The following is a 26,173-nucleotide window of genomic DNA, read 5'->3' as shown; positions in this document are numbered from 1 at the left end:
TCCGCTGTTCCCTCTGTGAGCTGCCCCGCCACGCAGAGCTGCTCGGGGGCGCTTTTCCTCCTGGGAGAGGCGGGCCGCGCTCTGGGGGCTCGGCAGGGCCGGGAAGAGCCCTGAGGGCTGTCCGCGGCTGGGCTCGGCCCCGCGCTCCGGGGGCTCGGCAGGGCCGGGAAGAGCCCTGAGGGCTGTCCGCGGCTCGGCTCGGCCCCGCGCTCCGGGGGCTCGGCAGGGCCGGGAAGAGCCCTGAGGGCTGTCCTCGGCAGGGCCGGGAAGAGCCCTGAGGGCTGTCCGCGGCTGGGCTCGGCCCCGCGCTCCGGGGGCTGGGCAGGGCCGGGAAGAGCCCTGAGGGCTGTCCGCGGCTGGGCTCGGCCCCGCGCTCCGGGGGCTGGGCAGGGCCGGGAAGAGCCCTGAGGGCTGTCCGCGGCTCGGCTCGGCCCCGCGCTCCCGGCGGCCGGCCCCGCCCGCCCCCGGCTGACACGTGGCAGCGCAGGCGCGGCGGGCGCTTCCGCGGGGGGAGCGGGAACGCCGGGCCGGGCCGAGCCGCCATGAACTTCTTGCGGGGCGTCATGGGCGGCCCCAGCGCCGGCCCGCAGCCCTCGGGAGCCGACACGGTGAGCGGGGGACGCGGCCGGGCCGGGGCAGGGCCGGGGGGCCGGGACAGCCCCGGCTGGCCGCTGGGCTCCGCCGCTGCCTCTGACAGGCCCGGGTGGTGCCCGGTCCTGCTCGAGGCCGTGAGCTGCTGACTGGAACGGGGAAGGAGCGGCTCTCCCGTGCGGTTCCTGGCCTCGGGCTGTGTGTCGGGAGTCTCCCCCGCGGCCTCGCCGTGCTGGCTCATCCCGTGTGTTGTACGTACCCTTCCAGATCCAGAAGCTGTGTGACCGAGTGGCTTCGTCCACGTTGCTGGATGACCGGAGGGATGCTGTACGTGCGCTCAAGTCATTGTCCAAGGTAAGTAGCCGACTTCCTGAGGAGCGGCGTGAATTTCAAAATTACCTTTGTCAGGTACTGTTAAAAAGGCTTCGTTTGGTGTTTGCGCTCGACCATTAACTCTTCGTCTCTTGTGCAAACAGAAATACCGGTTGGAGGTCGGCATACAGGCCATGGAACACCTCATCCACGTTCTCCAGACAGACCGGTAAGCATCCCGCAGCTGCTTTGGGCTGCTGACACAAGAGATGCAGACCTGCTGCCCTGTACTGACACAGCTGGGAGAGCAGCTGGGTTTCTGGGAACTCCTCTGCCACCTGGGCTTTTTTATGCTGGTAAACATCCTCAGAGCCTATTCGGAGGTACAAAACCCAGATTTCCAGGAACCAGAAAGACAAGCTCTTAGAGTGAAGATACTACCAAAGTATGTCTTAATGCTTCTCAGGGGTATTTTTCCACTGTTGTAGAAAGGTGAGTCCAAAGAATGTTGACTAAATATACTGTTTGGAATAACCCAGATCAAGCTGTCATTGGGCAAAAAGTGAGCTAGACAGAATTACACAGAGGAAAAGAATGAAGTCAGCAGGTGTGTGTGTGTGTGTTTTTGCTCATGTGTGTTGAAAATCAAGTTAGGTTCAGGTAAACAGGAGAGGCAGACTCCAAAGGTGCTAAGACAGATGGCACAAGTCTGAGTGCTCTGTGTGGACTAGATATAATACTTACGCAATCCAGTGTTTGGAATATCTTTGTTATCCATCCTTGGAATCACTGCTGAATCTGATAGTGGCTACATGTACTGTGGAACCTGTTTGCAGTCCTTGGATTTAAGCTAAAAATACTGCACTTACTTGGTAACTAGGTAGGCAAGTGTATGGAGATAGTCGTTCAATCTGGATTTGAACGTCAAGCTGGTAAATTTATATGAGACAGTGATAAGGCTGTGGAATACCTAGATGAGCATACACTGGAAGGAGGAGCTTGTCCTTTGATTCCAGTACTGAGGAGAGTTAGGAAGGCTGCAGTTCAGTGTCTGGAAGAAGGCTTCCTGCTCTAGTTAAGCATATAGGAGATGAGACTCTTTGGTGCTCAGCCCAAGGCTGCTGGCTGAGGCCTTTCTTGCCTGGCCAGTTATGCCAGCTGGGAAGAAGGTGTGAGGCTGGTGTCTAGGCAAGTCCACATTATTCCTGTGCTCTGGGCTGGGTAGTTAAAATTTAATGTCTGACCTGGTGCAAACAGTGAAAGGGAAGGTTACAGGAGTAACTGTCACAGATGTGAAGGGGAAGCCCTTTAAAAAACTAGGCTAAGGAGCCTACTTTCATCCACTTATCTGCTCTGGGGGCGGATTTGAACTTTGAGAAGGGAGGCGGGGCTCTACTGATCCAGTTGAGAACGCAACCTGAACCCCGTAGGGCAGGGACTCGAGGCTTTTCAGTGCTTTTTGGGCTCCAGTTGAGCCTTTGGAGTTTGTGTGTGCTGGGGTTCTGCACACATATCTTGTGTAACTCAGGCTGCAGCTGAAAGAAAAGAAGAAATACCTGGTGGTTGTTTGGGTTTTCAGCTGAAGAAATGCTGGCTTTGCCAAGATGTTGCTAGGGTCATTTGCTTGTTTTGTGGGCCAGCTGGGCCAAGTGTTGAGTGCCGTGCCTTCTTGGAGAGAGAGCTGTAGTCTGTGTGTGTGTGGTCAGTGCAGGTGTTACTTGCTGGAGTTTGTGTTACTGTTTGGTGTCAGTAATGACAGAGGTGAGTTTTCCTGGAGTCTTTCAATGCAAATCAAAACCAGCTGAACTGATTAAGTGGTTGATAAAGGAATCACAGGCTCAACTGTCCCCAAAGCCTATATTGTGATGGATGTATTGAACTGGGAGGCTGCTGGTGTGACAGAGGCTGCTCTTTTGGTGTGTGCACAGGTCTGATCTTTGGACCTTTCCAGTGTCCCCCTGAAATGCCCTGAAGCTTTCTGCAGAAGTGGAAAATGCTCTTTTCCACCTGTTTTAGTGGTGGTGTGGTTTTTTTGTTTTTTTTTTTTTTTTTGGTTTGGTTTGGTTTGTTTTTTTTTTTTTTTTTTTTTTTTACTGCAGCTGCTTAAGAAGAGAGGTCAGTGACTGACTGAAGTTGTCCTCTCACATGTCACTGTATTCATGTAAATCATGTGTGCATGCTGGCTTGCAGCCCGTTTGCTGTGTTGCTGTGAAGTTTAAGAAGACAGCAGGTTTAATTTGATTAGAAAAATGTAAGTGCTGCCTATGGTCAGTTCTCAGTTCCTTGGATCCTGGGATCTTCCTTTGAATTAGTTCCAGCCTTTACCCTGAAACCACTTCTTAAGTGGAAGACATCATTCCACTTGTTATACAGTTTACTTGTAGGTTACATGAAGCTCTGTCTCCTGCTTAAGTGCTTAAGACTTGTTCTATAGAAAACTGATTTCTTCAAGTTTTCCAGTTCTGTCAACTGGGCATCCCAGAGCCTGAGTCAGCTTTTATATGTTCCAGACTTACATACACTAAAATTCCTATCCCATGTGCTTGTCTTGTAATATGACTGGTGATTTGGTAGAGGACTTCTACTGACTTGAGATGTTGCTACATCCCATCAGGGATTATTTTGAATAAAATTTGGCATTTGACTGGAGAACAGGGCAATACCACTCAGTTGTTGGTGTGAGAGAAGGCACTGGAGTGACAAGTTAACTTGATCCTTAACTGCTTTGTTTCTACATACATTAAAAGATTTTTGAATTTCAGTGTGTCAATTGAAAGAGTTGAAAGAATTAGGTGCTTAATATGTGGTCCTAAGAGATGGCCTTTTTTTTTCCTAAGGCACAAAGCTCAGGTATCCATGTGCAAGACAGTCAATGCACGGGTGCCTTCACTCTCACACAGTTCTGCTCTGCTGTTGTTTGTGAACTTGGGGGGCCCTGATATCTTGTTGGAATGCTGTGGAAAATCACCACTGGCGGAGGCAGGTTGGCCAAGGTGGCTTGTGCTGGACTGTTGCCTTGCACAAAGGCTGCCTCTTATGGATGCCTGAGAAGTCTTTGTTTCTTGACTAGTTTTTACTATAGAGTAAAAGCTGGACGGCTTCAGCATGAACAGAATAATCAATGAGATGTGGGATGTGCTGAACAGCAGATGGTGGCAAGGCAGTGAACAGCAGAGGTGGGATGTTGCTGTCCTCATTTTGTAATCTCTTATCTTTCAACCAGAGAAACAAGGTCTGCTTTTAGTCATGTGTATATTAAATGTGCTTATCCTTTTGGAGCTGCTGTTATTTCCCTAACAAGGGATATTAAAAACCCCACCAAGCTGCAGCCTTGCTTTTCAAGTTTTCAGGAAAGAATTTCTGTGTGTTTTCAGATGTGGATCTGTTTCATTTCTGTGAAGAGGAAAGCATAGACTCTGTGGTAGAGAGTCTATGCTTTTATATTGAAGAACTAAAATGCCAATAAAGGGAAAGCATAAGCAGACTGGAGGTGTGATCATACCTGCTAGATGAGACTGTTTCCATGGACTAAAAGGTTAGGTGGCTGTTCAGGCCTCTGCTCTGAACCGGCCTAGCAGCCTTGTGAAATGCAAATTTCTTTGGTGTGTAGGCCTTACTTGGAATGCCTTGGAGATCAGTGAGAGTAAATACTTAGAAGCTGGAATAAGATTTTTTTTGGACAATCTTTTTTTCAGGTGCTTCATAGTCATGAAAGTGCTGTGAGGTGTGTTCCTCTGCACTTGGATGCACCTTCCTCTGTGGTTTTAGGTTTTACTTTTCATTTTTCTTTTTTTTACCGACTGCTTTCATTCTCTTTTGGCTTAAGAGCAACAAAACAAGTAGCAGAAATGGTTGTATTCTGCCCCATAAACTCGTGTGCTGTGTCTTGGTTGTAAGCATAGGGTTTACAGATGGTTCAGCCTTGGTAAAGCAGAAGAAACAGGTCTTTCCAGAGAGGAGTCTGGGTGTGAACAGGTGAACTAATACTTGGAGGTTCCCTGCAGCTTCCTGGGTATGCTGGAGTTCAAACCCCTGTAATAATTAGGTTTAGTGGGTTTGGTGACATGGAGGCCACCTGTTTGTGAGAATCCACAAGCTGCTGCTGCATTCCCCTGGAGCTCCGAGGTTTGGTTCTGGTTCTGTCTGACAGTGTAGCAGGGAGGGTCCCACCTGAAAAATGCTGAAGCTTGTCTGCAGCTTCATTGGGTGGTCTTCTGGCAAGTCTGAAGCATTCCCTGGATTTCTGCTGGTTTAGGAGCAGCTCGGAGGGAGTGACTCAGAAAATTAAAGACATACCTACAGTGAAGAGTCCTGTTGTCACCTGGTTTCACCAGACTTCCAGAGGCTCACCTGAGGGAATGGGACTGGGAAAAGGAGCTTGGCTCTGTCCAGCGAGCAGATAGCTCATGGTTATGTGGCGCTGCAACAAATCTGTGCTTCTTACTTGGCCTAGTGCTGCAAGGGGAACTACCTGGGCAGAAGAGCAATGTTGTAAGAGTAGTTGGAAATAAGTCATTAAAGAAAAGTGGTTCTTTCATTTGCAGTTCAGATTCTGAAATAATTGGCTATGCTTTGGACACACTCTACAATGTTATATCGAATGACCTAGAAGAGGAGGAGCAAGGTAAGCACTTGGTTGTAATAGTTGTATTAACTGTGGCGTTGTTTTCCTTGGTGCTTTGTTCAAGTTATCAGCTGTAATACTGTGATTTACTAATGCTTACCTAGACCTGCTTTGTTACTGTGTATAGCTCTTAGGATAACGCTAAAGATCTTGTATGTAGCTTGCATTAAAGTAACACTGGATCTCTTGCTTATTAATTTAAAAGACTTTGTTCTCTGAACAAGGAGCCAGGTTGGAATGGGATTAACTTTTTTTTTCTAGTTTGTAAGCCAAGAATCAGGTCCTTCTTTGCTGTTGGGAAAGGATAATTCTGGCTGTTACTGTCAAATAAGACATTACCATCTCATGATGTAACAAGGATGTTGAGATGTAAAATCTCAGGTACCTGTGATAAGGTGCCACATAAGTGTGAAAACATTTTTCAACCCTGCTGTGACAGTGGAGAAAGAGATTTAGATAGATTTTACTTGTCTTTTTACAGGTGGGCTGGAAAAATCCGTGCCACTCCTACCTGTTTTGTTTTTGAAGGCCATTGAACCAGTCACCAAGGCCAATGAATGTTATTCTAAACCATGTTTCAAATTGTGTTTGGCTTACTTGGCTTTCTTTTCCATTTTCCTCCACTTCCCCATCTTGATTAAAAAGGTTCAGAGTAAGATCAGAGTTTCATAGTGCAGGTGAATTAATGTTTGTGGTAAAGGCCTTGATTAGGAACTAGACAAAAGTGTTGGCAAGTTTTTCCAAAGAGCAAAGAATTGTCCAGCTGGAGTTGTCTGTGAGAGATGACCAGGGTTGTAAGAGTTATGGGGTGCTTCAGTTTGACTCCTTCCATAAGAACTCCCCACAGGAGTCCAGCTGCTGTAGGAATCTGGGATGGCTGCTTTGGAAACCTGCTGTAATTGGTTGTGCTGTGTGGAAAGCTGTTCAACTGGTAAACCTGTCTCTTTCTTTTTATTTTATCTGCACTGACAGATGACTCTGAAGGTAAAAGAACCTTTACTTATGTAAATATGACACTTTATTTTAGCCCTAGTTGCTACTCCTGCTGGTAACACTTGCTGCTGCTGTTTAAAAAGGACACTGTAAAAACTTGCACTGGAGCTCAGGGAAGGCATTTTGCCTTCTGCTCTGTCCTTACTCTTTGGAGCTCAGGTGTGTTTCCAATCTGACTTCTCTTGTGACTTGGCATGTTGAATGCCAGCAGATCCCTGCCAGAGACTGCAGTTATGGTAAATTCTTGATAAAGATGTCAAAGGTGTGTAGCCCCAAACTGGCAGGATTTTAAGGGATCAAAGTTTATGTTTGCAAGAAGCCCTGAAGCTTCACCAGGCTACCAGTGCATGAGCTGCATGTGAGCATCCTTCACAGTGTCTCTTTTAAGCAATGCATGTTAAGATACAGTATTCAGTTCTACCCTAGGTTACCACTAATGCTTTGCATGTTCTCTCTTTGAAACTGACTTTATTTTTTAAAACTAATTTATAATCTGCAGTGCTACTTGGTTGTGAATTGATAAGAGCAGATCTTACTAGGTGGAAGCTGTTGGCTTGATTTGAGATAGCCCTGGGAATGTGTAGATTTATGGAACAGTTATGACTAGAAGGCTAGTTGCAAGATCTGTGGTGTGAGTGGAAAATGCAGCTTCCCTTTGTTTTGTTTTTTATTAAACGTAGTAGAAGAAATACTTGAGAAGAAAAAATGTTATTTGGCCCTTTCATACATGAATACTGAGCTAGAGTAAGAAAAATCACCTACAGCCTGAGAGAGGCTGTGTGAATTGTGTATGCTGCTCAGGTTTTGCCTTAGCAGCTGGAGCTTGTGCAAGGGCAACAGTTGGCATTGAGTTCAAACATTTGCTATTTGTAGCTGAGGATGGGACAAGGACAAGATGTTCACTCACAGCTCATGGAAAAGTCAAAGTGAAGTATTTTGACTTAATTTCCAAAGTAAAATTCTTAGGTTTCCTGGGCTCTCTCTCCTTGACCTGCAGCCACCTACAGGATGTGCAGTCTGTGTGTGACTGATTCCCAGCTGAGTTGCCTCTTACTCTACAGCAGAAAGTGCAGAAGCTGAACTCATGTGGAGTTTTTAATCTTCATTTCTGTAGATGAATATATGTCAGTTCAGGAATGGCCTGGATTGATAAGACCCTTGGCTTCAGAGAGGTCACAATAGGCCTTATGTCCTGCTAGGTGCTACGTGCCTGGGCTAGAGCTATTTTTGCACGTAGTCTATCTTCCCTTTTAACATTTTTTTTGTAGTACATAATAATTTCTGCAGCTAGAAATTCAGAGCAGTGTGTTTCTTGGGAGAGAAAATCCAAAGACTTCTGGATTTGGTCAAAAATTCACTTCTTTACTGTTTATTTTCTATTTATTTCTATTGAAATAAACACTTTCCCTTTGAATTAGAATTGCTCTTGCTCAGTTTTTCAGTTGACATTCGTTAATTATGTCAACCAGTAGTACCTACAAGCCACTGTTTTGTGGAACATTTATGTTCCACAAAATTGCCACCCTAATAGCCTAGAAAAATAGCAGTGGTGTAGAGATGTTGCTTGCATGGGGTTTGGTCATTTTGTGGGATACTTTTGCATTTGTTTTTTGTTCATGCAACTGTGATGCATGAAATAATTATGTAAGACAATTAATGTGCTAGCCCAGTTCTGTGTAACTGTAGAGTGAAGAATGGAGTAGCACTCAATTCTGGCACGCTGGAAATCAATTCAGATTCCAAGACTGAGAGGTTTTGATGCTATCTCTGTGACTCTCTTTTTCCCTTCCTGATATTTATTTCTTTTTTCTATTGCTAGTAATGAAGATATTTGAGCCAATTAGCCTTTGATATTAATATTCCTTACACTAAAAGGTTCTTGGTGTGAAATGTACTTTGCTTTTGCCCATCAGTGTAGGGTACTTAGGAGGGCCTGCTCTCTGGATTAGTGGGTGTAATTGCTGAGATTCAAAAGTTACATTTAGAATAATGTAGGGGTTTTGTTTTGTGCAAAGCTTGTTTTGAAAACCATTAACATTTATAACAGCGACTCAAAATCTTATGGTCACCCTTGGCCTTATTTTAGTAAGAACACAAATCACAGCTGCCGAAGTTGTTCCAGTTGTGTTGTAATATGTTGTTTTTTGCTGTTACAGAAGAAAACTCAGCAAAACAAGTTGATGATCTGGGGAGTCAGTTCACAGAGATTTTCATTAAACAGCAAGAAAATGTCACTCTGCTGTTGACTCTGGTGGAGGTGAGTAACTGTAATGTTTAAGCTCCTGAGAGATGGGTGGTGCTTTCCCTTATGGAGAGAGCCCTGGTTTTGTCCTAGTGAAGCTGGTGTCAGGGGTGAGCTGTGCCAAAATTCAGTGAAGGTCGGGCTGGAAGTGACTCAGGACTGACCTGAATGATCACCATTGGTGCAGCTTTTAAAGCAGGGGAACATGGAAGAGAATCACAGAACCATTTAGGTTGGAAAATCCCTCTAGGATCACAGAGTCCAACTGGTAACCCAGCACCACCATGTTCACTGCTAAACTATGTCCCAAAGTGGCATTCCACGCTTCCTGAACACTTCCAGGGATGACTCCACTGCTGCCCTGGGCAGTCTTTTGAATGCTCATCCACCTTTTCACTGAAGAAATCTCCCTGAATAGCTAATCTAAACTTCCCCTGGTGCACCTTGTGGCCACTTTTTCTCATCTGTTATTTGGGAAAGGGGTTTAGTTACTTAATTAGAAACAATAAAAATTATTGTTCCCCAAACAGCAGTGGTTGTCCCTTGTGGAAGGATTATTTTTCAGATGATCATTAAATCATCAGGAGACAGTTATGTCTGAGATACAGTTCAAGTGGAAAGGATGACTGCTTTTCAGCAGCATGATATTTAACTCATTTTCCAATGGTTTTGTCCTCATGGACTGCCTTTTTACTTTGAGCTGTTAAAATTTTTGTTCCCAAACTAGGAATGATTGTGCTTGACAGAGAGAACAATTCAACACTCTCTTCTTTTTCCTCTGTAAAAAGCATGATATTCTACTTTTCCCATATGGCACCTATGTCAAGCTTTGAGCAGTATTAAGGAACTGTCAGTGTATCTGAGTCAAATGCTGAGAAATTTGTTACTTTACATGCTCCTTTCTATCCTTTCAGGAATTTGATTTCCATGTTCGTTGGCCTGGAGTGAAGCTATTGACATCTCTCTTAAAGCAACAAGGGCCTCAGGTGCAGCAGATCATTCTGGTCAGCCCCATGGGTAAGTGCTTGAATCTGCTGCTGGTACACTTGGAGCTTGATGCTCAGCAGACGTGGCAGAGGCCTAGAGGCATCCTGAGCAAGATGTTTTAAAGACCTCCAGCATGGAAAAGCTGTACCTTTTAATGTTTTGTTTTGTTTTTAATCGTTCCTTACAGGTGTTTCCCGCCTTATGGATTTGCTGGCAGACTCTAGGGAGGTTATCCGCAATGATGTGAGTACTGGGGCATCCTCTGGGTCAGTGTATCGAGGCCCAGGGAACCTGCTGTCCTGTCTGGGGGCTGTAGATGTGCTGAGCTGCAGGGCATGAGGATGTGCCTGTGAGCCTGGCTGAGGATGATGCTGCTGATTCAGCATCCTCCCAAGGGCTGTGACTTGTGAAAAAAAAAAAATTGAGTTCTATTAAAACCCAGGTTTGATTTCTTTTCTTACCTGTCAAGGGAGTCCTGTTGTTACAGCAGTTGACCAAAAGTAATGCAGCCATACAGAAAATTGTTGCCTTTGAAAATGCCTTTGAGAGACTTCTGGATATCATAACAGAGGAAGGAAACAGCGATGGAGGTACAGTGGAGTCTAAGTCTTAGCCTTATGCTTCTGCAACTATGAGCTGATGTTTCCAGGCTTACCTTAGTGGGTGGTTGGAGATTGGTCCGTGGGTAAAATGATTACAATTTATAGACTGGTTGTAAGAAAATAAGCAAAACCAGGTAGATTGACCAGGTAGCTGTGTTTCAGTGTCTTTTGAAAAATTGGTGTACGTAGTTAAAACATCAGGTGACTCCTCTGAGCATGTGTGCATGAATTAGTGTGTTCTTGCTTGACTTAGGCCTGTGCTTGGAATGGCAGTGTCAGATGTCTGTGCTGCATTTGTCACTTGCTGAGTTGAGCATCTGCATTCTTCCCACGAGATCCTTGGATGCTTGGAGTGGCTGGAAGTAACAGCTTGCTGAGTTCCTTCAGCTGCACCAGCAACTTCAGTTTTCTGGTCAGCTTTTTGACAAGTCAGTCACCTGTTGGGAGGGGAAAAGTATCTTAAAAAGGAGCAAAAAACAATGCAGCATTTGAGGGCTTGTTCTTTTTGCTAGCAATATGTGATGCATTTACTAAAGTCTGTTTCAGTAGCATGATAGGTTGCTGTTCCATGACCTTCTGTGGGATGCAGGAGCAGTTACTGCTTCTCTCCCTGCTATATTATTCCAGGTATGTTGGCATGGAAATATTCAGCAAACCTTTGATTTAAAGCTGCTATTTTTAGGCAGTTAAGTTTTTTAGACTTGTTATGTAAATTCCTTCATGGTAAGACTTCTCTGCTTTCTCCCCTGCTACTTATCTGTTCCTCTGATAGGAGAAGCCTTTATGTGAATGTAATTGGAAAACTGAAAAGTAGCTTTGAAATAGGCTGAAGATGGTAGCCAGTAACTGTAGAGAATGAATATGTGAGCCAGGAAGAGCTGTTGCCTCGGAATCATGATGCAGTTCAGGAGGAACTTCATTTGAGTGCATTTGATAGGGACAGTGTAGTCTGATTCTGGAACAGGTGAACTTTGGGACACAAAGTGATGGTGAGGTTTTGTTGTCAGTTTTTCCCATTTACCTACTTAACTGATAGGAGCTGCACATGCTTTGGAAATTTGCTTTGGATTTGGGGAGCAAAACCAGCTATGGTTTCACAAGGTGTCTAGTTATTGGTCCAAGCCTAAATGTGTGTTAAGAGTAAAGAGCTCAGAAATGTGTGCTCTATTCCATCTAGAACATCCTCAGTGTATGGGCAAGCTAATTTGTTTCCATGGGGCATATTTTGATTTACCATGTGATATTTTGTCTCATCAGGAATAGTGGTAGAAGACTGTCTCCTCCTGTTGCAAAACTTGTTGAAGAATAATAATTCCAATCAGAATTTCTTCAAGGAAGGTTCATACATTCAGCGTATGAAGCCTTGGTTTGAGGTTGGAGATGACAACTGTGGATGGTCTGCACAGAAAGTAACTAATCTTCACCTGATGCTGCAGGTGAGGTGCTATTACAACTCCTAATTACTGAGGCCAGCTCTCTGTTGACTCTCGTGCAGTGAAAAGTGTCATGTCACAATTGTGAAATCCAGTTCTTCAGCTCCGAATTAGCTAGCAGTGCTCATGAGCTGTGCTGCTTTCAGCACAAGCCCTGTCAGAGGTGAATCTGTGATGGCTGGCATACCACATAATTTGATGTCACCTGAGATGTAATAGAGATTTAAACTAAAAACATAATTAGGGGTGTTCTGTGTAAAGAATCCCCCAGTATAAAACTGAAAATCAAGCAGCCCTATGTAGCAATGAGATAAACATTCTGTTCATCGTCTCCACTCTCCGTTTTAAGAAGCAATTCTGTTTCCTGGTGAAAGCACAGATGAGTTTGGTTTTGCATTCAGAGGGTCCCAGGCTCTGTTCACATGGCAGTGTTTCCTTCTCTGTAGCTTGTGCGGGTCCTGGTGTCCCCCACAAACCCTCCTGGTGCCACCAGCAGCTGTCAGAAGGCCATGTTCCACTGTGGGCTCTTGCAGCAGCTCTGCACTATCCTCATGGCAACCGGGGTTCCTGCTGATATCCTCACAGAAGTAAGAGGGGCAGTGGATGGAGGGGTGGGAGCAACCAGATGGATAATAGCAGCAGTCTGCAGGGATAACCAACCCTGCAAAGACTAGTTGAATATTTGCCAAGCAACTATTTCAGATGCCAGAGATGTCAGCTTCCTGTGTGGGCAGCATAAACAAAAGAGTCATTTACCTTGGTAAATTTCTGGTGTTCTGCAACAAGAAAGGATTTGGATTTGCCTATTTTTTTCCCCTTTGATTTCAGCATATCCCAGAGCAGCTGAATTTATTAGTGACTTTTCCTGGTTTGGGGATGGGTTTATTTCTGTTTTTATTTTTTAAGAGTGGCTTAAGGCTTCCAGTGGTGAGGGGTTTTTCCATTGATAAAACCATGTGCTTGGATTGAGTGTGGACTCCTCTATTTCAGTTCTTAATTTCTTAGAAGGTTTCACCTTTTCACTTTATAGAAATGTCCAATTTAGCTGTTATTTTGCTGTCCTAGAAAAACTGATCTGGCATACAAAATGAAGCTGGAGGTGACTGAGCTTTGTGTCCCTTAACCTTTGCTCAGCTTAACTTTGCTTTGCTCAGCATCTTTCACAGTGTTAAATGCCTTGATTTCATGGACACTGGTTTTACTTAAGTCTCTGAGCTGAGACTTTGTATGTGCTTTTCAGTACTGAACTGTCAGGGAATAATTTTGAAAGATCCAGGTGGTAGACCATGGCTCATATTTAAACATGGATTTAACTTTATTCTCTGCCCTTTCCCCAGACCATTAATACTGTATCGGAGGTCATCCGAGGATGCCAGACAAATCAAGACTACTTTGCCTCTGTAAATGCACCTTCTAATCCACCAAGGTAGAGAAAGAAAAGTGTTTTAACTCTGTTAGGTGATAAGATATTGGTATGGGCAATCCACAGGATTTCTTTAAATTCCACACTTGGAATTATGATCCAGAATTACAGCTTCAAGTTCATGTCGGGTGTATTGGATACAGCATTTAGGTGTCAAGTGTGTTTGCAGAGAGATGAGGCCTAGAACTGGTATTAACAACCTGAAAAACAAATGAGCAATGACTGAGAAATTCCTCAGTCAGGATGAGCTACTGTTGCTATCAGCCGGAGAGGATTTAGAGGCAAGGGAGATGGATAATCAATCTCTTTTTCTGTGTATAAATAACTGAAAAACTTTTAACACCTTGGGCTTTAATACCCTTGTTTAAAATAGTAATAGATGCAGTGCTAGGCCGCAGTGTCTTTCCTTACCTGTGGAATACATCCATATCATGTACCTGCAGCTGTTTTCATTCACAGTTTAGTTCTCAACTTTTCCTTGCTTCTAGATCTCTGCTTTTCCTTGCTTTCTCAACAGGCCTGCAATCGTAGTGCTGCTCATGTCCATGGTAAATGAGAGGCAGCCGTTTGTGCTACGCTGTGCTGTCCTCTACTGTTTCCAGTGCTTTCTGTACAAAAACCAAAAAGGACAAGGAGAAATTGTCTCAACGCTCCTGCCATCCACTATTGACGGTAGGCCAGGGCACCTGTCTGCAGTGAGTTCTGAATTAGCACCTGTTCAGTGCACCACCTGGTGTCTCGTTATGTACCTACTGTTCAGTGACAGCTCCGGGTAGGGTGATTTAACTTGGATTTGTCTAAAATCTCATTAGTTTATTTTTTTCTGTGTTTTACCTGTGTTGTCTTAAATATTTTGCCAGTTCCGTGGCTTGTTTTAACCTCCCTCGTCCCTCTTGGCCACTCTGGTAGCTACAGGTAACTCTGTCTCGGCGGGTCAGCTGCTCTGCGGAGGCCTTTTCTCCACGGACTCCCTGTCCAACTGGTGTGCTGCTGTGGCCCTGGCCCACGCCCTGCAGGAGAATGCCACGCTCAAGGAGCAGCTGCTGCGGGTCCAGCTGGCCACCAGCATTGGCAACCCGCCCGTGTCGCTGCTGCAGCAGTGCACCAATATCCTCTCGCAGGTACGGCACTGCCTGCCCTGCCGTGGCTCCAGGTGTCCAGGGGCAGTGTCCCTCCTGGGCAGGGCCATTGTGGGGACATGACTATTGGCTTGATGAGGAGGAGGATTCTCTTTTGCAGGCTGTTTTTCAAGCTTTGGTTAAGGCTCCTTCAAGGGGAGGAGAATTGCAGCAAATTTTGCTTTTCTGTCAGATTGCTGCTTAATGCTGCGTATTCTCAGTTGTCCCCAAAGCATTCAGTCCTTGAGCCTGGTTTAAAGGACAAGGCCAACTGGCAGAATCCCCACTCACGTTGGGTTTTTTGGTTGAAGCAGTACCTGTTTGGGTATTTAACCTGAACCTGCTAACTGGAAATACCATAAAAAACCTAGGCTGTTATGCTATGCAAAGATAAAACTTTTTCGAGCTTGTTCAACATGATAATACCTGGGTTGGCAAATGTCAGGTGAGTGAAGTTCACCTCCTGGCCCACGCCTCCTTGTGACCTTAACCTGTTTTAGAAGAAAAAGAGAGAGAAAAAGCCTGGGTATTAGCAGGGAGTTGATTAACTCTGGTGGTGATTAGACTTTGCTGCAAGTGAAAATAACAGCCAGAATTTTGAATTTGATTGTATGACTTTTCTCTTGCTTTAGCTAAAAATAGTCAGTGTTCATTTTTATCCTATTCCTGGCATTTCTGCGTAAGGTAAATTTTAGTCAGTAAAAATGCTTGTGATTCCTCAGCACTACATGATAAAAGGGACTCATATATGGGGGGATGTTTCTGAAATGTTCCACTTGAAGGTTCTCAAGTAATATGTGTGTAACTTGCAGGGTGATAAGATCGACAGACGGGTATGTATTTTTTGGCACAGCTTGTGCATTTTCCTGCCAAAAGCAGGCCTTTCCCTCTTGTCTGGGGTCTGCTGGGGAGAATTTCTTTAACTGCTTTTTGATGTGTTCCCACTTACAGCTTTGTATTGCAGTGGTTTGGGTTTTCCCTGGCATAACAAACTCTTGGTGCCTCCAGGGGAATCACTGGGGATGCTCCCCAAAACTGTGGGATACATATCTTGTGCAGCACGGGTGCTTTTCTTCTTGGTGGGCAGACTAATGGACCATCTGTTCACATAATAGGTGGGATTTCTTGTAAGGAAAACTAAAACTGTTAGAAATAGTGTTTTTGGAATGGCCTGTAGCAAACAGCTGGTACCATCAGAAGTGTGGATATGCTGCTGATGTCCTGACTGCTAGAGGTAAAACGGTTTGGCCTGCCTGCCTAATTGTGAATAGCAGGGATCTCCTTATGAGCAGGTGACTCCTGAAGCTTTGTTTGATTTCCAGGCTGTTACTTAAAACACAGCTGAGTTGGTTATTAGTGGCACAAAAACAAGTATTTCTGCTGTGGAGTTGCATTGTTTTACCCTGTTGATTACAGCTCAGGGTTGTTACCAGCTCTGAACTGTGGAACAGCAGCCATGGGGAGCTGTCATCTGTCAGAGTAGATGTTATTATCATGATACGTCTAGAAAATAGCTGGTTTTTAGAGAGGGTGTTTTGGGCTGTGTGAAAATCCTTAGGCAGAACAGATCAATTTGACTTCTGAACAGCAAGCAGTGCTTGAGAATAAATGTGGTTTGCAGCTGCTTCCAGCATATGGGTGTGTCAGAGTGTTGGGCTGCAGAAGCCCAAGGGAAGGGGAGGGACCACTGGTGCCAAGGCTGGAGAAGGCTGAGGTATGGCCATGTGTGTAGGGCCACTGCCAGTTACAGGGGTTATTCCCAGTGTGCAGAGGCTGGCAAATCCTGCTGGGACAATTAGAGCCAGTGTTTGTAAATGGGGGAAGGAGCACTTTCCTTGGTTGCCCTCTGAATGTTGACTGTTGGAAGAGATGGATGCTTATCTTAGCTCAGCTGGGCCCAAATACCTGCAGCAGAGGCACAATTGATAAGAGCCAAATTGGAGATGAAAACTAATTTTGTCTGTCTAACAAAAAACGTTGCAGTTAGCATTTGCCTTGCTGGCTTAATGTGCATATTGTCCAAACCAAAGACCACTACAGGATTATTGTTTTTTTACTCAGAAAATAATACTAGGAACACCTGGCAGTTTTAAGTTGGCAGGGTAGGTCTTGGTGATGCATCTTTCCCAGGGAATCCTTATGTGACTAAATGCACACCTTGTTCCTTCTTTTTAAAGGTGTTTTGTGTGTGTTCCTTTATGTCACCCTTGTGTTAAAAATGCAGAACTAACATGTTATGATTTTATATTGGTGCTGATTTGCATTGAGTAATATTTCACATCTGTGTTGCTTGCTGGATTGCTCTGAAAACAGGTCAACATAAATGGTGTGATCCTTGTTTTATCCAAGCATTAAAGCTGTTCAGTATAACTAACAAATGGGTGTTTGGAAAGACATAACTTGTAGTTTATAAAACACTAAGGTGGAAGTAGGTGAGTTCTGATCCAATACAGCTTGGGTTTGTATTTTAGTCCTCTCTGTGGAAAGATAATGATGGGGGTGTTTATTCTTTACAGGGCAGCAAAGTACAGACCAGGGTTGGACTACTGATGCTGCTTTGTACTTGGCTGAGCAACTGTTCCATTGCTGTCACCCACTTCCTTCACAATCCAGCCAATGTGCCTTTTGTATCCTTGACCTGCTTGTGGAGTGGAGCCCCTTGCTTAGACATGACCTGGGTTATTCATGTTCAAGTTAAATGTTTGTCTAGATCAGTTTAAGGGCTACCTGCAAAACAGAAAATGCACTGGGCCAAGAGACAAAATCGGCCTTTTGTTGCCAGTGGTCTGTGTACAGACTTGTGTATAAGATGCACATACCAAAGTAGTGTGGAAAACTGTTTCAGTCTGCCAGCCAAGTGAGTTTTTAGTGCAACAAGCCTGTTGGCATTTTTAGTGTGAATTAAACTGAAGGGGCAAGAGGAATGCTTTGTACTTCTGTTAATTTCTGTGCTTGCTTTTCAGGAAAAAAACTAGTCCAGTACATGAGCACATAAAGCTTAACTGGGACCTTTATCTACACTGCAGGTGTGCTTTGGAACAAGTAAATCTCTCAGGTTAGACAGCTACTGAGAAATTTATGGGATACCACTGATCACCCAAGTCCTACAAAGTAGGATTTACCTTTGCAAGGGTTTTATCAGCTCTTTTGTCTTACTTCCTAACAAAGCTTGAGTTTGTGTATAAATAAAAGAGAATGTATACAGGGAGAAGTGTTAAATGTGTTGTGATTACAAAATATATCCAATATCCTTATCAAGAGTTCTAGCTTACAGGGCAGATAGCTGAAAACCTTGGAGAAGAGGAGCAGCTTGTCCAAGGCCTATGTGCACTTTTGCTTGGCATTTCCATCTACTACAATGACAATTCCCTTGAGAATTACAGGAAGTAAGTATGATGGAGAATAATAGGACTGTAGGGAAATGTTCTGTAAAAGGCAGATGATGGTTCAAGAAGCTTTTAAGTGGGACAGCAGTGGGATTAAGACTTGAGACAGATAATAAGAGTTGTATCTGCAGAACTCGTCTTGAGGGGATGATGGGTTTGCTTCTTGTCCAGTTGTTGCACTGTCATTGTTTGTCTTTTTCTTGTAGAGAGAAACTGAAGCAGCTGATTGAGAAGAGGATTGGCAGGGAGAACTTCGTTGAGAAGCTTGGCTTCATTAGCAAACATGAACTTTATTCCAGAGCTGCTCAGAAACCACAGCCCAGTTTCTCTAGCCCAGACCACATGATGTTTGACCATGAATTTACAAAGCTGGTCAAGGAATTAGAAGGTGAGATGCTACACTCATTCCTTTAGTTTTTTGTCATAAAGTGATGGATGAGCTACCAAACGTGTTGTGTTACTCTTGAAAGTAGTGTGATGACACTAAAGGTTATGGTAATAGCTGTAAGAAGTCATATACTCTAGCTGCAGCTTAAGAGTTAAATGAAAACACAGTAACTGGATTACCTGATATTCTTAGGTGAAATGATTATCAATAGATTCTCTGAGTTATCACACTAGCCAAGAGGTGTTTATCTGTGCTCACATGGAAACTCAAGTATTGTGCATGTACAATGGTCATAGAAACTTCATTTGATGAAGTACGCAATCCAGATATTTTTTTCCATTTCTAATTGATAAATTAAAAAAGGCGAATGCTGAAATTCTTGGCTTGTTAGGAAATGGACACTTGTTTTAGTATGTGCTTCATGGATTGTCAACAGTCTTAACATCCATTTATTAATATTGCTCTAATCTTAAATCAGTCTAGAGAAAGAAAAAATGTTAAAGCAGCAAGGGTAAAGATGGATTTGCCCAAGCAGTTTCGTCTGCATGTTGCTCTTGAAGTCCTAAGTCTTGCACTTATTTGCAAAATGATTTGGGCTGCAGCTGTAGTGGAGCCATAGTGCAAGCAGAACACAGATTTTTTGACAGGAAGTACTCAAAACACCCATTTACTTGTCTGAAACAGAGAAAAGCAGTAAATGTGCAAACTGTAATAAAGTCACTATTTCTATTAAACCTTTGTGACAGTCCCTTTTAAATGTGCAGATTGAGTTTGTAATGCGATGAACTCAAACTGTGAGACTGTTCTGAGGACAAAGATGTGAACTGGGATCTAGTTGACAGGAACTGTTTTTGACAGGTGTCATAAGTAAAGCGATTTACAAGTCCAGTGAGGAAGATAAAAAGGAAGAGGAGGTCAAGAAGACATTGGAACAGCACGACAACATTGTGACTCACTACAAAAAAGTCATCAGAGAGCAGGTAAGAGGGAGCTGGACCATATACGTGCCTCTAAAAGTTGTTGGTTTTGTCTTTTGGAGGCACTGCGGTGCACTTTGACCCCTCTTTTTCCAAAGTGAGTAACAAGGACTCTAGCAGTACAGAAATGCTTCTAACAACACTTGTGTCAAGGTTCAACTGAAATGTCAGTGTTTGGAACACTGGTTAAGGTCTTTTTATGTTTTTTTCCCTTGGGCTACATGCTCTTAACTGTGTTGGAGTGTTTAGTTTCAAATGAGGAATCAGAGAACTCACAGCCCTTCAGAGACAGAACTCTTAGTTCCATGCTATCGCTTTGATGACAGATGAAATGGGGCTGAATGAAGAAATGGTTTGTTGGTGAAGTTTGGCTATACCTGCTGGGACTGGACTCTCAAAATATTTTTCCAGGAGTAGTTAACTTGTGTGGTTGTTACAGCTTAGATGGAGAAGTAGAGGAATAAAGCTAATTAATTTAAACTGCTAATGGGAAACTGAAGCAGGTGTTTGGCCTGGAATCAAAGCATGGGTTCCCTGAGGCATTAGGGATGCTTTGGAACTACCAGAGGCTTTACTGAACATGTAATGTCTGTAGTTACCATGATTTTTTTATAAAGACTTCTGAAGCAGTAGACTAAACAAATGCAGGCTGTAATATGCCGGATAAATTACAATCAGCAAATTTCCTACCTTTCCCTTTCTCCTCCTGATGTTGGTCTGACAGACTGCTGCTGTCTTTCCCAGGTGTTTTTCCTAGGCATAGCTAGCTAGGTTTGCAGGGGGCTTTCCTGCTCATCTGTCCTGGGTAGCACCGAGTGGTGGAGCTCAGGTTTTGCTGTTTTCCTTCACCTTGCTGACAGAATTGTATCCAAGAGTTACTAGTATAACCATATATATAAAAAACCTATATATATATGTGTGTGTGTATAACTATATATATGTATGACTATATAACTGTCTGTGTCTCTCTATATATATTTATATAGTATGGTGCCTTTTTTTCTTTCACAGGACCAGGAGCTTGAAGAACTAAAACAACGAGTCAACACTTTAACATCTCAAAATGAACAGCTCCAAGCTACAGTCACACAGCAGGTGTCTCAGATCCAGCAGCATAAGGACCAATATAATCTCCTGAAAGTACAGCTTGGTAGGCTTCATGAGTGACAATACAAAATCATCTTCCTTGTGCAAAGCTGTTGTGATTTCTGGCAAGCTGCAGCAGAGCTCCAGCAGAGACAGCCTTGTGGGTGTAAGAGCTCACACTGGCCATGGGAACTGCTGGCTTCCAGAGAGCTGCTGGGAGAGGGTGCCTCTGCCTTGGCTCAAGTCAATCCAAACCAGTCACTGCCTGTCCAAGGTCAGAACAGGACCGGATGGGCCCTGGAGTTGGCTGAAGTTTGGGTCTGGAATGGAAGTGTGAACTGGGGAAGATGGAATGGCAGATGTGCGAGATGTAGCCTGTTACTGTCACTAGAGAAATTGATAATTTCATGTGTAAATCAGGGCAGTATGTTCTCCTTATCCCAGGGTCCAAATGCCTGATAAGACGTACATGACATGATTAAAAATACCCAAACTCCCTTCATGATTACTTATGATCAAAAACATGTAAGGAATCAATTACCTTCAGAATTTCTCCATGCCATTATTTTGGATGGAGAGAATGGCTGAAACAGCAGGCAGCATAAATACCTGAAGAAATGGCAAATGAGAACTCTTCATTGTTTTTTCTGTTTTAGATGTAGAGAATTCTTAAGTACTGTGCTTTGCTCCTTTAGTTAGAACAAGAAGGGCTTATATTGCCTTGTGAGGCAGGAGCAGGATGGGTAGCAAGTACTTTGATTGGTGTGCTGGAAACTAAGTTATGGAATTGCTTGTTTGACCTTGGTTGTAAACTCTTGCTGTTTAGGAAAGGACACCCAGCATCATAATTCCCACGGTGACACATTTCAGATGAATGGCATCCAGACAGAAGAAGTGAGCAAATTGAAAGAGGAATTGGAAGAGTGGAAAAACAAGCATGAGCTGCTGCAAGGGCAGTTAAAGGAAAAGGATTCTGTGATAGAAAAATTGGTAAGTGCTGTCTCAGCAGAACTTGATCCAGCCGCCAATTCCTGGTTTCAAGTGCAACTTGCCTTAAGCTGTGCATGTCCTCATTGTGGGGACAGCCCAGTCATCCTGAGTACATACCCAAAATAGGGAATCTGGTGGGAGGTGGCTTGTTCAGAGCCTTGTCTGCCTCATGCTGTGCTGAGAACAATCAGTGCAGCTGTAGCATCAGTGCTTTTTTAGCCTGTTTTCAAAGCATGAGGAGAAAATGGGTAGAGATCTGCCAGGAGCTCAGTGCATTGTCACAGTGCAGGGCGGTGTGTGCTGTGTTTATCTGGTGCATGTCTCCTGCACTGGCACTGCTGAAAGGTCCTTCTACACCCACCTCAGAGGATGAAACCAGCTGCTCTCATCAGAGAGCTTTGATGTGCATTGTTTATCCTGCTTGTGGCTTCTCTGCTGGGAATTTGATAATGCAAGAACAACTAGGGCTTTTTTAACATGACTACATTTAAAATTCTCGTACTAAAGCCGATTTTTCCCTGTTTTTCTTACAGAATTCTTCCCAGTTGGAAATGGGAACTACAGAGCAGTTTTCACAGACCAGCAAATTTGGTGGCCTGGAGCACAATAATGAGCTACAGAAGGTGAACTTGTGGTATTTCAGCTCAGCTGGGGTGAACAGGGGTAGCTTGGGATGGGAAGGGAGCTTTAATCTTCAGGGAAGAGCATTGATTCCTGAATATGTTGCTGGTTTTCATCAGGCATCTTTGTGATGATGGTCCTAATCTTGGAGTATTGAGGTTATATGTTTAAAAATGAATCATTTGTTTTCACTAAGCAGGGTTGAGGGAGAAGAAGACATTTGAACTGACTTGCAAAATGTGTTTATCCAGTGCAAAACATATATTTAAATGTTGATGTGAAAGTTTCTGGGTGTTAGATGTATAGCACAGAATAAATAACTGGAGATTGAGTTCTTTAAGGTAGCTGTTGTTCAGAAAATATCTGGCAGAGTTCCTGTGTTTGGAGAACTAATGATGCCTGGATTAATAAGTTGTCGTGGGTTTCTGCACCACGAGGGGCCATGCACAGAGGACACTGATGGGAGTGCAGGTGGTGTGAAACACCTTTATAGAAGTGACTGAAGCTCAGACAGGTGCCTTGGTTGGGCATTCCACAGAAAAGGGTTTGTGAGAGCAGGGTGGACACTGGTGCATACTGATGTCTAGCCTTGTCATTTCAGGAAAGAGCTGTTGTGGTTTCATTGAGAAACAGCTTTCCTGTTACATTTGTTAGTATGAAGCAGTTAGTGTGGGAGCATTTAACCTCAGGAAAATTTCATGTGAATATGTTGTTTTATCAAATGAACTGAAAAGTTTTGTCTCTGTTTCCCGAAGGAATTAGAAATGCTCAGGAGTCAGATACAACTACAGTCTGCTGAAATCTCTAAACTTCAGATGGAGAATCAAAAGCTACAAGTAATGGTACCGGTGAACAAGTATTTATTTTATCTATGGGAACTAAATCTTCAAGAGTTGCCTTCCTGCTACTGTCTGTAGCTACTTTACTAAACCAAGTTCCTTTTGAGTGCACGCATCAGCAAGTGATTCCAGCAGGGTTTCAGATTCAGTAATGAGTTACCCAGACAAATCCTTTGTGGGCATAGAGAGGACTTCTGGTCAAATTAGTTTTCTCTGATGGTACTGGTCCTTGGTATTTTTAAACTATTATAAACTATTGCCTGTTCCAAGCTTATGCTCTAATTAAATAGCTTTTGTGAGACACAACTGTGTGATATCATCCACATGAGAGATCATTATTCTTACAAGCACTTGAGGATACTAATTGGGAAGTTGATTTATAGTTGAAGGGCAAGTGTTAGGGGCATCTGTCTGTTCAGGCCTTCAAATGCTGCAGAGGTTTTTTTGCTGTGTACTGAAGCGATGAGGCAGTAAAGCCTTGTGGCTAAATAAATGTGACTGTCTTCAAAACTACTAAACAGCTTTAGAAACGGAATGTTTGGCTACAGAACCTGAACAAGTTGTCTGTCAGATGGTTCCACATCAGAGCTAACAAATCATGCTGCAGAACAGGGGCTCCACGACCAGTTGACAAATGAGTGCTTAATGCACACATGGTCCGAGAGAGGCAGAGGGGAAGCTGCTTGGAGAGAAGATGCTATTGCACAGGTGCTGGCCATGTGTGCTTGTGATGATGCCTTTTGAGGCAGAGGTGTGTCCCAGCGTCCCTCCATCTGTCAGGCCACTTCAAGGCCATCCTACATCCTACTGCCTCCCTTGCTTGGAGAACTGGCTTAAGTGTGCTCCAACTGGAGAGGCATTGGCTTTGAATTTGTGCCAGGCAGCTGCCAGGCAGCTGCCACATTTTAGGAATAACTTTGTGTAGTGCTGACTGAAATGGAACTGTTGCTATTTTTAACAGTCTTATGCAAAGAACTGGATCTTTAGCCTAATAAAAGGACCTCTGTGGCACTTCAGAAGTATCAGAGCAAAGGTGGATTTCCTGTAGTAGTCTGTCTAGGAAAAAAACCTACAAGTCTTTCAAGTGCACCTGCACTTGAAATAAAGGTTTCACTTCGTGTTCTTGGTGGGGGTGTCTGTGTGTGTACGAGTCTGAGACCCGAGGAAGCACAGATGTGTTTGCTGATGTCTTGCAGCATGGGGTGTATGTAATGACCATACCTTGGCTATGCTGTAAAAAGAGAATGCTGTTTAAAAAAAATGACGGTGTAATGTCACAGCTTGCTGTCTTGGTGTGTGCAGCACTGAGAGGGAGGGAATTCCTTGTCCACAGAATACAACTGCAGATCCCATGCTGGGAGACACTGGTGCAACAGCAGCAACAAGCTCAGAATTGGAGGGACGACTGGAGCAAGAAATAAAAGAGCTGAAGGTGGGTTGTGGGTGAGCACCAAACCAAGCCACTGGATACTCAGCCTTCAATTAGGAGGCTTCTACAGTAGCCAGGGCTGCTGGAAGCGGTTTGTTTCCTCAGTATCCTTAGTGTTTCAGGTTCTGGAAGGGAAGCTGGATGTCTCCTTCATTTTTCACTTAGAAAATGAAAACTTCTCTGCATTTAAGGAGTTGGTAAGGACAGTCTAGGCTGTAGCTTTACTCTGAAACAGTCCAGTTTGACTGGGAGGAAGGCAACCACTGTTAATATTGTTCCTATTTTATCCAAGTTGCAATCGTTTTGTAAGGATGTGGAAGTGTGTGTGGGAACAAGGCTACAGGAATCAACAGTGGGCTGGAGCTGCTAAAGGTTGTGTATAGAATGTGTTTGAAGGATACAGAGCTTCAGCTTTACCTATGCTTGTATTGTAATTTGATGTGGGATTTTCCCTGTTGCCAGAGTGAAGTCAAAGCCCTTTCTGAGGAGAAGGAATCACTAAAGCAGCACCTGGACTCATCCAGTAGCACAGTTGCTATATTGCAAGATGAGAAAAGTAAACTGCAGCGAGAAGTTGCAGAGTCCAAGAAAGAACAGGATGATCTCCTGGTGCTTTTGGCTGACCAGGATCAGAAAATATCTGCACTGAAGATCAAATTGAAGGACCTTGGTGTACCGGTAAGCAAAGGAATGGACCAGTGAGTTCCTGGGTCTGAGACAGGTCTGGGCACGGTAGCGTGTGATCCAAGGACTCTGATGAGGCCCCTTTCTGTAAGTAGAGGGAAGTTAAAGCTATCAGTTAGTTCTTCAACTTCTTCTGGCAGCTGTCTATGAAAGATGACCACTGCCTGTTGTCTCCAGTGGTCAGCTGTCTTCAGCAGAGATGTGAAGAACTATGGACATTACAAGATGACAGTTGCATTTAATAAGCATTGACTGATGTGGCATAGTTGTTTTAGGTTAACTTTAAGCCTGCTTGCAGTCAGCATTTGTCTTGCCTTCAAAAGGTTGGATCAGAATAAGGGATATTACTGCTCACAACGGATCTTGTATTTCAGGTTGAAGATGAAGATGATACTGAATCTGGAGATCAAGGGGATGAAGATGAGGATGGGGATGAAGAGGAACAAGACTAGAATACTGTTGTGTGTTACCATGAAAACTAGATTGCATTGGTTTTGGGGAAAATCTATTACTGGTGTACAAAGGAAAACATCTGCCTGTTGGAAGCAGATGGGGAAATGACAACCATGGGCCTACTTACAAGTTACTCAAGCGTTGGAAAATCCTTTGTACTAGGTAAAGCAAACAAAAATCACAGTTGCAGTTCTACATGAATATCCCATGTTGTACTTGTTTAGAAGTTGCTTCAGACACTGTTTAAAGCAGAGAATGGCAATGTTACTGCCTTGGTTCATTGTCATTGACAGTTCTGTGCATTTGTTTATGGTTTTAACTTCCTTGAGCTCTTAACATAATTAAATACAAAATTATTTGGTTTAACATCTGTCACATGGAGTCATTCCCCCTGCCTTCAGCATGGAACTTCAGTGTAGTTTGTGGCATCCTCTCAAGAGCAGTGGGAGGCAGAAGGGTTGGGGTGGCCTCTGCCAGCCCAGAGTCTGATTCTGGGGGTGCCAGGGATCCTGCACACAGGTGTGTGCCTGGACACTGTCCTGGCTGCACTTGGAACCTGTCAGGGAAACAGTGCTCTGCTAATACCATGGAAGAGTTTTCATTGAAAGCTGTGCAAGAAATGTAGCCTTAGGGTGAAGAATTGCTGTGGAAAACAAAGACCAGTACACTCTAAGATCTAAAGTGCTACTGAGTCAGCATAAACCTAAGTTAAAAGCTTATTGACTACTTCAGTAAGGAAATGAAAACTACTCTGATTTATATAACTTATTGGCTCTTTATGAGTAAATAAAAGATGACATTTTAAAATAGAGAACGGTAAATGCATCCAATTCTTTTTTTTGGTAATAAAGAGAATATGTCTCCTTTGTCCTCATTTAATTCTCTTGTCCTAATTTTAAAACATACATTTTAATATGCATAAGGGCATCTACAATCAGTCAACTCTGGTGGATTGAGTTGTAATAATGTAATTGTTGTAATAATACACCACATAC

The 26,173-nt window shown here is 43.8% G+C and overlaps 1 protein-coding gene across 9 annotated transcripts; it reads left to right on the top strand.

Annotated features, from left to right (window-relative positions):
* Positions 1-477: 477 nt before the first annotated feature.
* USO1 (USO1 vesicle transport factor) lies at positions 478-25,544 on the top strand. 9 transcript variants are annotated; one of them, XM_066318255.1, is made up of 25 exons: positions 479-608; positions 859-945; positions 1,068-1,132; positions 5,448-5,527; positions 8,677-8,777; positions 9,677-9,779; positions 9,937-9,992; positions 10,219-10,339; positions 11,609-11,787; positions 12,231-12,371; positions 13,122-13,210; positions 13,725-13,879; positions 14,123-14,328; positions 15,138-15,158; positions 16,842-16,952; positions 17,593-17,711; positions 17,918-18,099; positions 18,958-19,079; positions 20,088-20,226; positions 20,989-21,152; positions 21,686-21,775; positions 22,529-22,615; positions 23,946-24,044; positions 24,504-24,719; positions 25,100-25,544. In XM_066318255.1, the coding sequence occupies exons 1-25, from the start codon at positions 543-545 to the stop codon at positions 25,175-25,177; spliced, it is 2,877 nt and encodes a 958-aa protein (XP_066174352.1). In that variant the 5' UTR covers positions 479-542; the 3' UTR covers positions 25,178-25,544. The 9 variants fall into 9 exon arrangements, with proteins under 9 accessions (XP_066174359.1, XP_066174352.1, XP_066174351.1 ...); XM_066318254.1 differs by having other exon boundaries at positions 14,117-14,328; XM_066318262.1 differs by lacking the exon at positions 25,100-25,544 and having other exon boundaries at positions 478-608; positions 14,117-14,328; positions 23,893-24,044; positions 24,504-24,641.
* The last annotated feature ends 629 nt before the right edge of the window (positions 25,545-26,173 follow it).

Source organism: Sylvia atricapilla, chromosome 4 (genome assembly GCF_009819655.1).
Source record: "Sylvia atricapilla isolate bSylAtr1 chromosome 4, bSylAtr1.pri, whole genome shotgun sequence".
Taxonomy (NCBI): domain Eukaryota; kingdom Metazoa; phylum Chordata; class Aves; order Passeriformes; family Sylviidae; genus Sylvia; species Sylvia atricapilla.
This window is presented reverse-complemented; position numbering and strand designations above follow the sequence as displayed.

Bases quoted from the DNA above. Each gene is read 5' to 3' on its own strand.
- USO1 (XM_066318254.1), top strand. From the start codon at position 543: ATGAACTTCTTGCGGGGCGTCATGGGCGGCCCCAGCGCCGGCCCGCAG. The intron at 18,100-18,957 runs GTGAGATGCTAC...TGTTTTTGACAG, and splicing joins GCTGGTCAAGGAATTAGAAG to GTGTCATAAGTAAAGCGATT. The intron at 20,227-20,988 runs GTAGGCTTCATG...CTTGCTGTTTAG, and splicing joins TCTCCTGAAAGTACAGCTTG to GAAAGGACACCCAGCATCAT.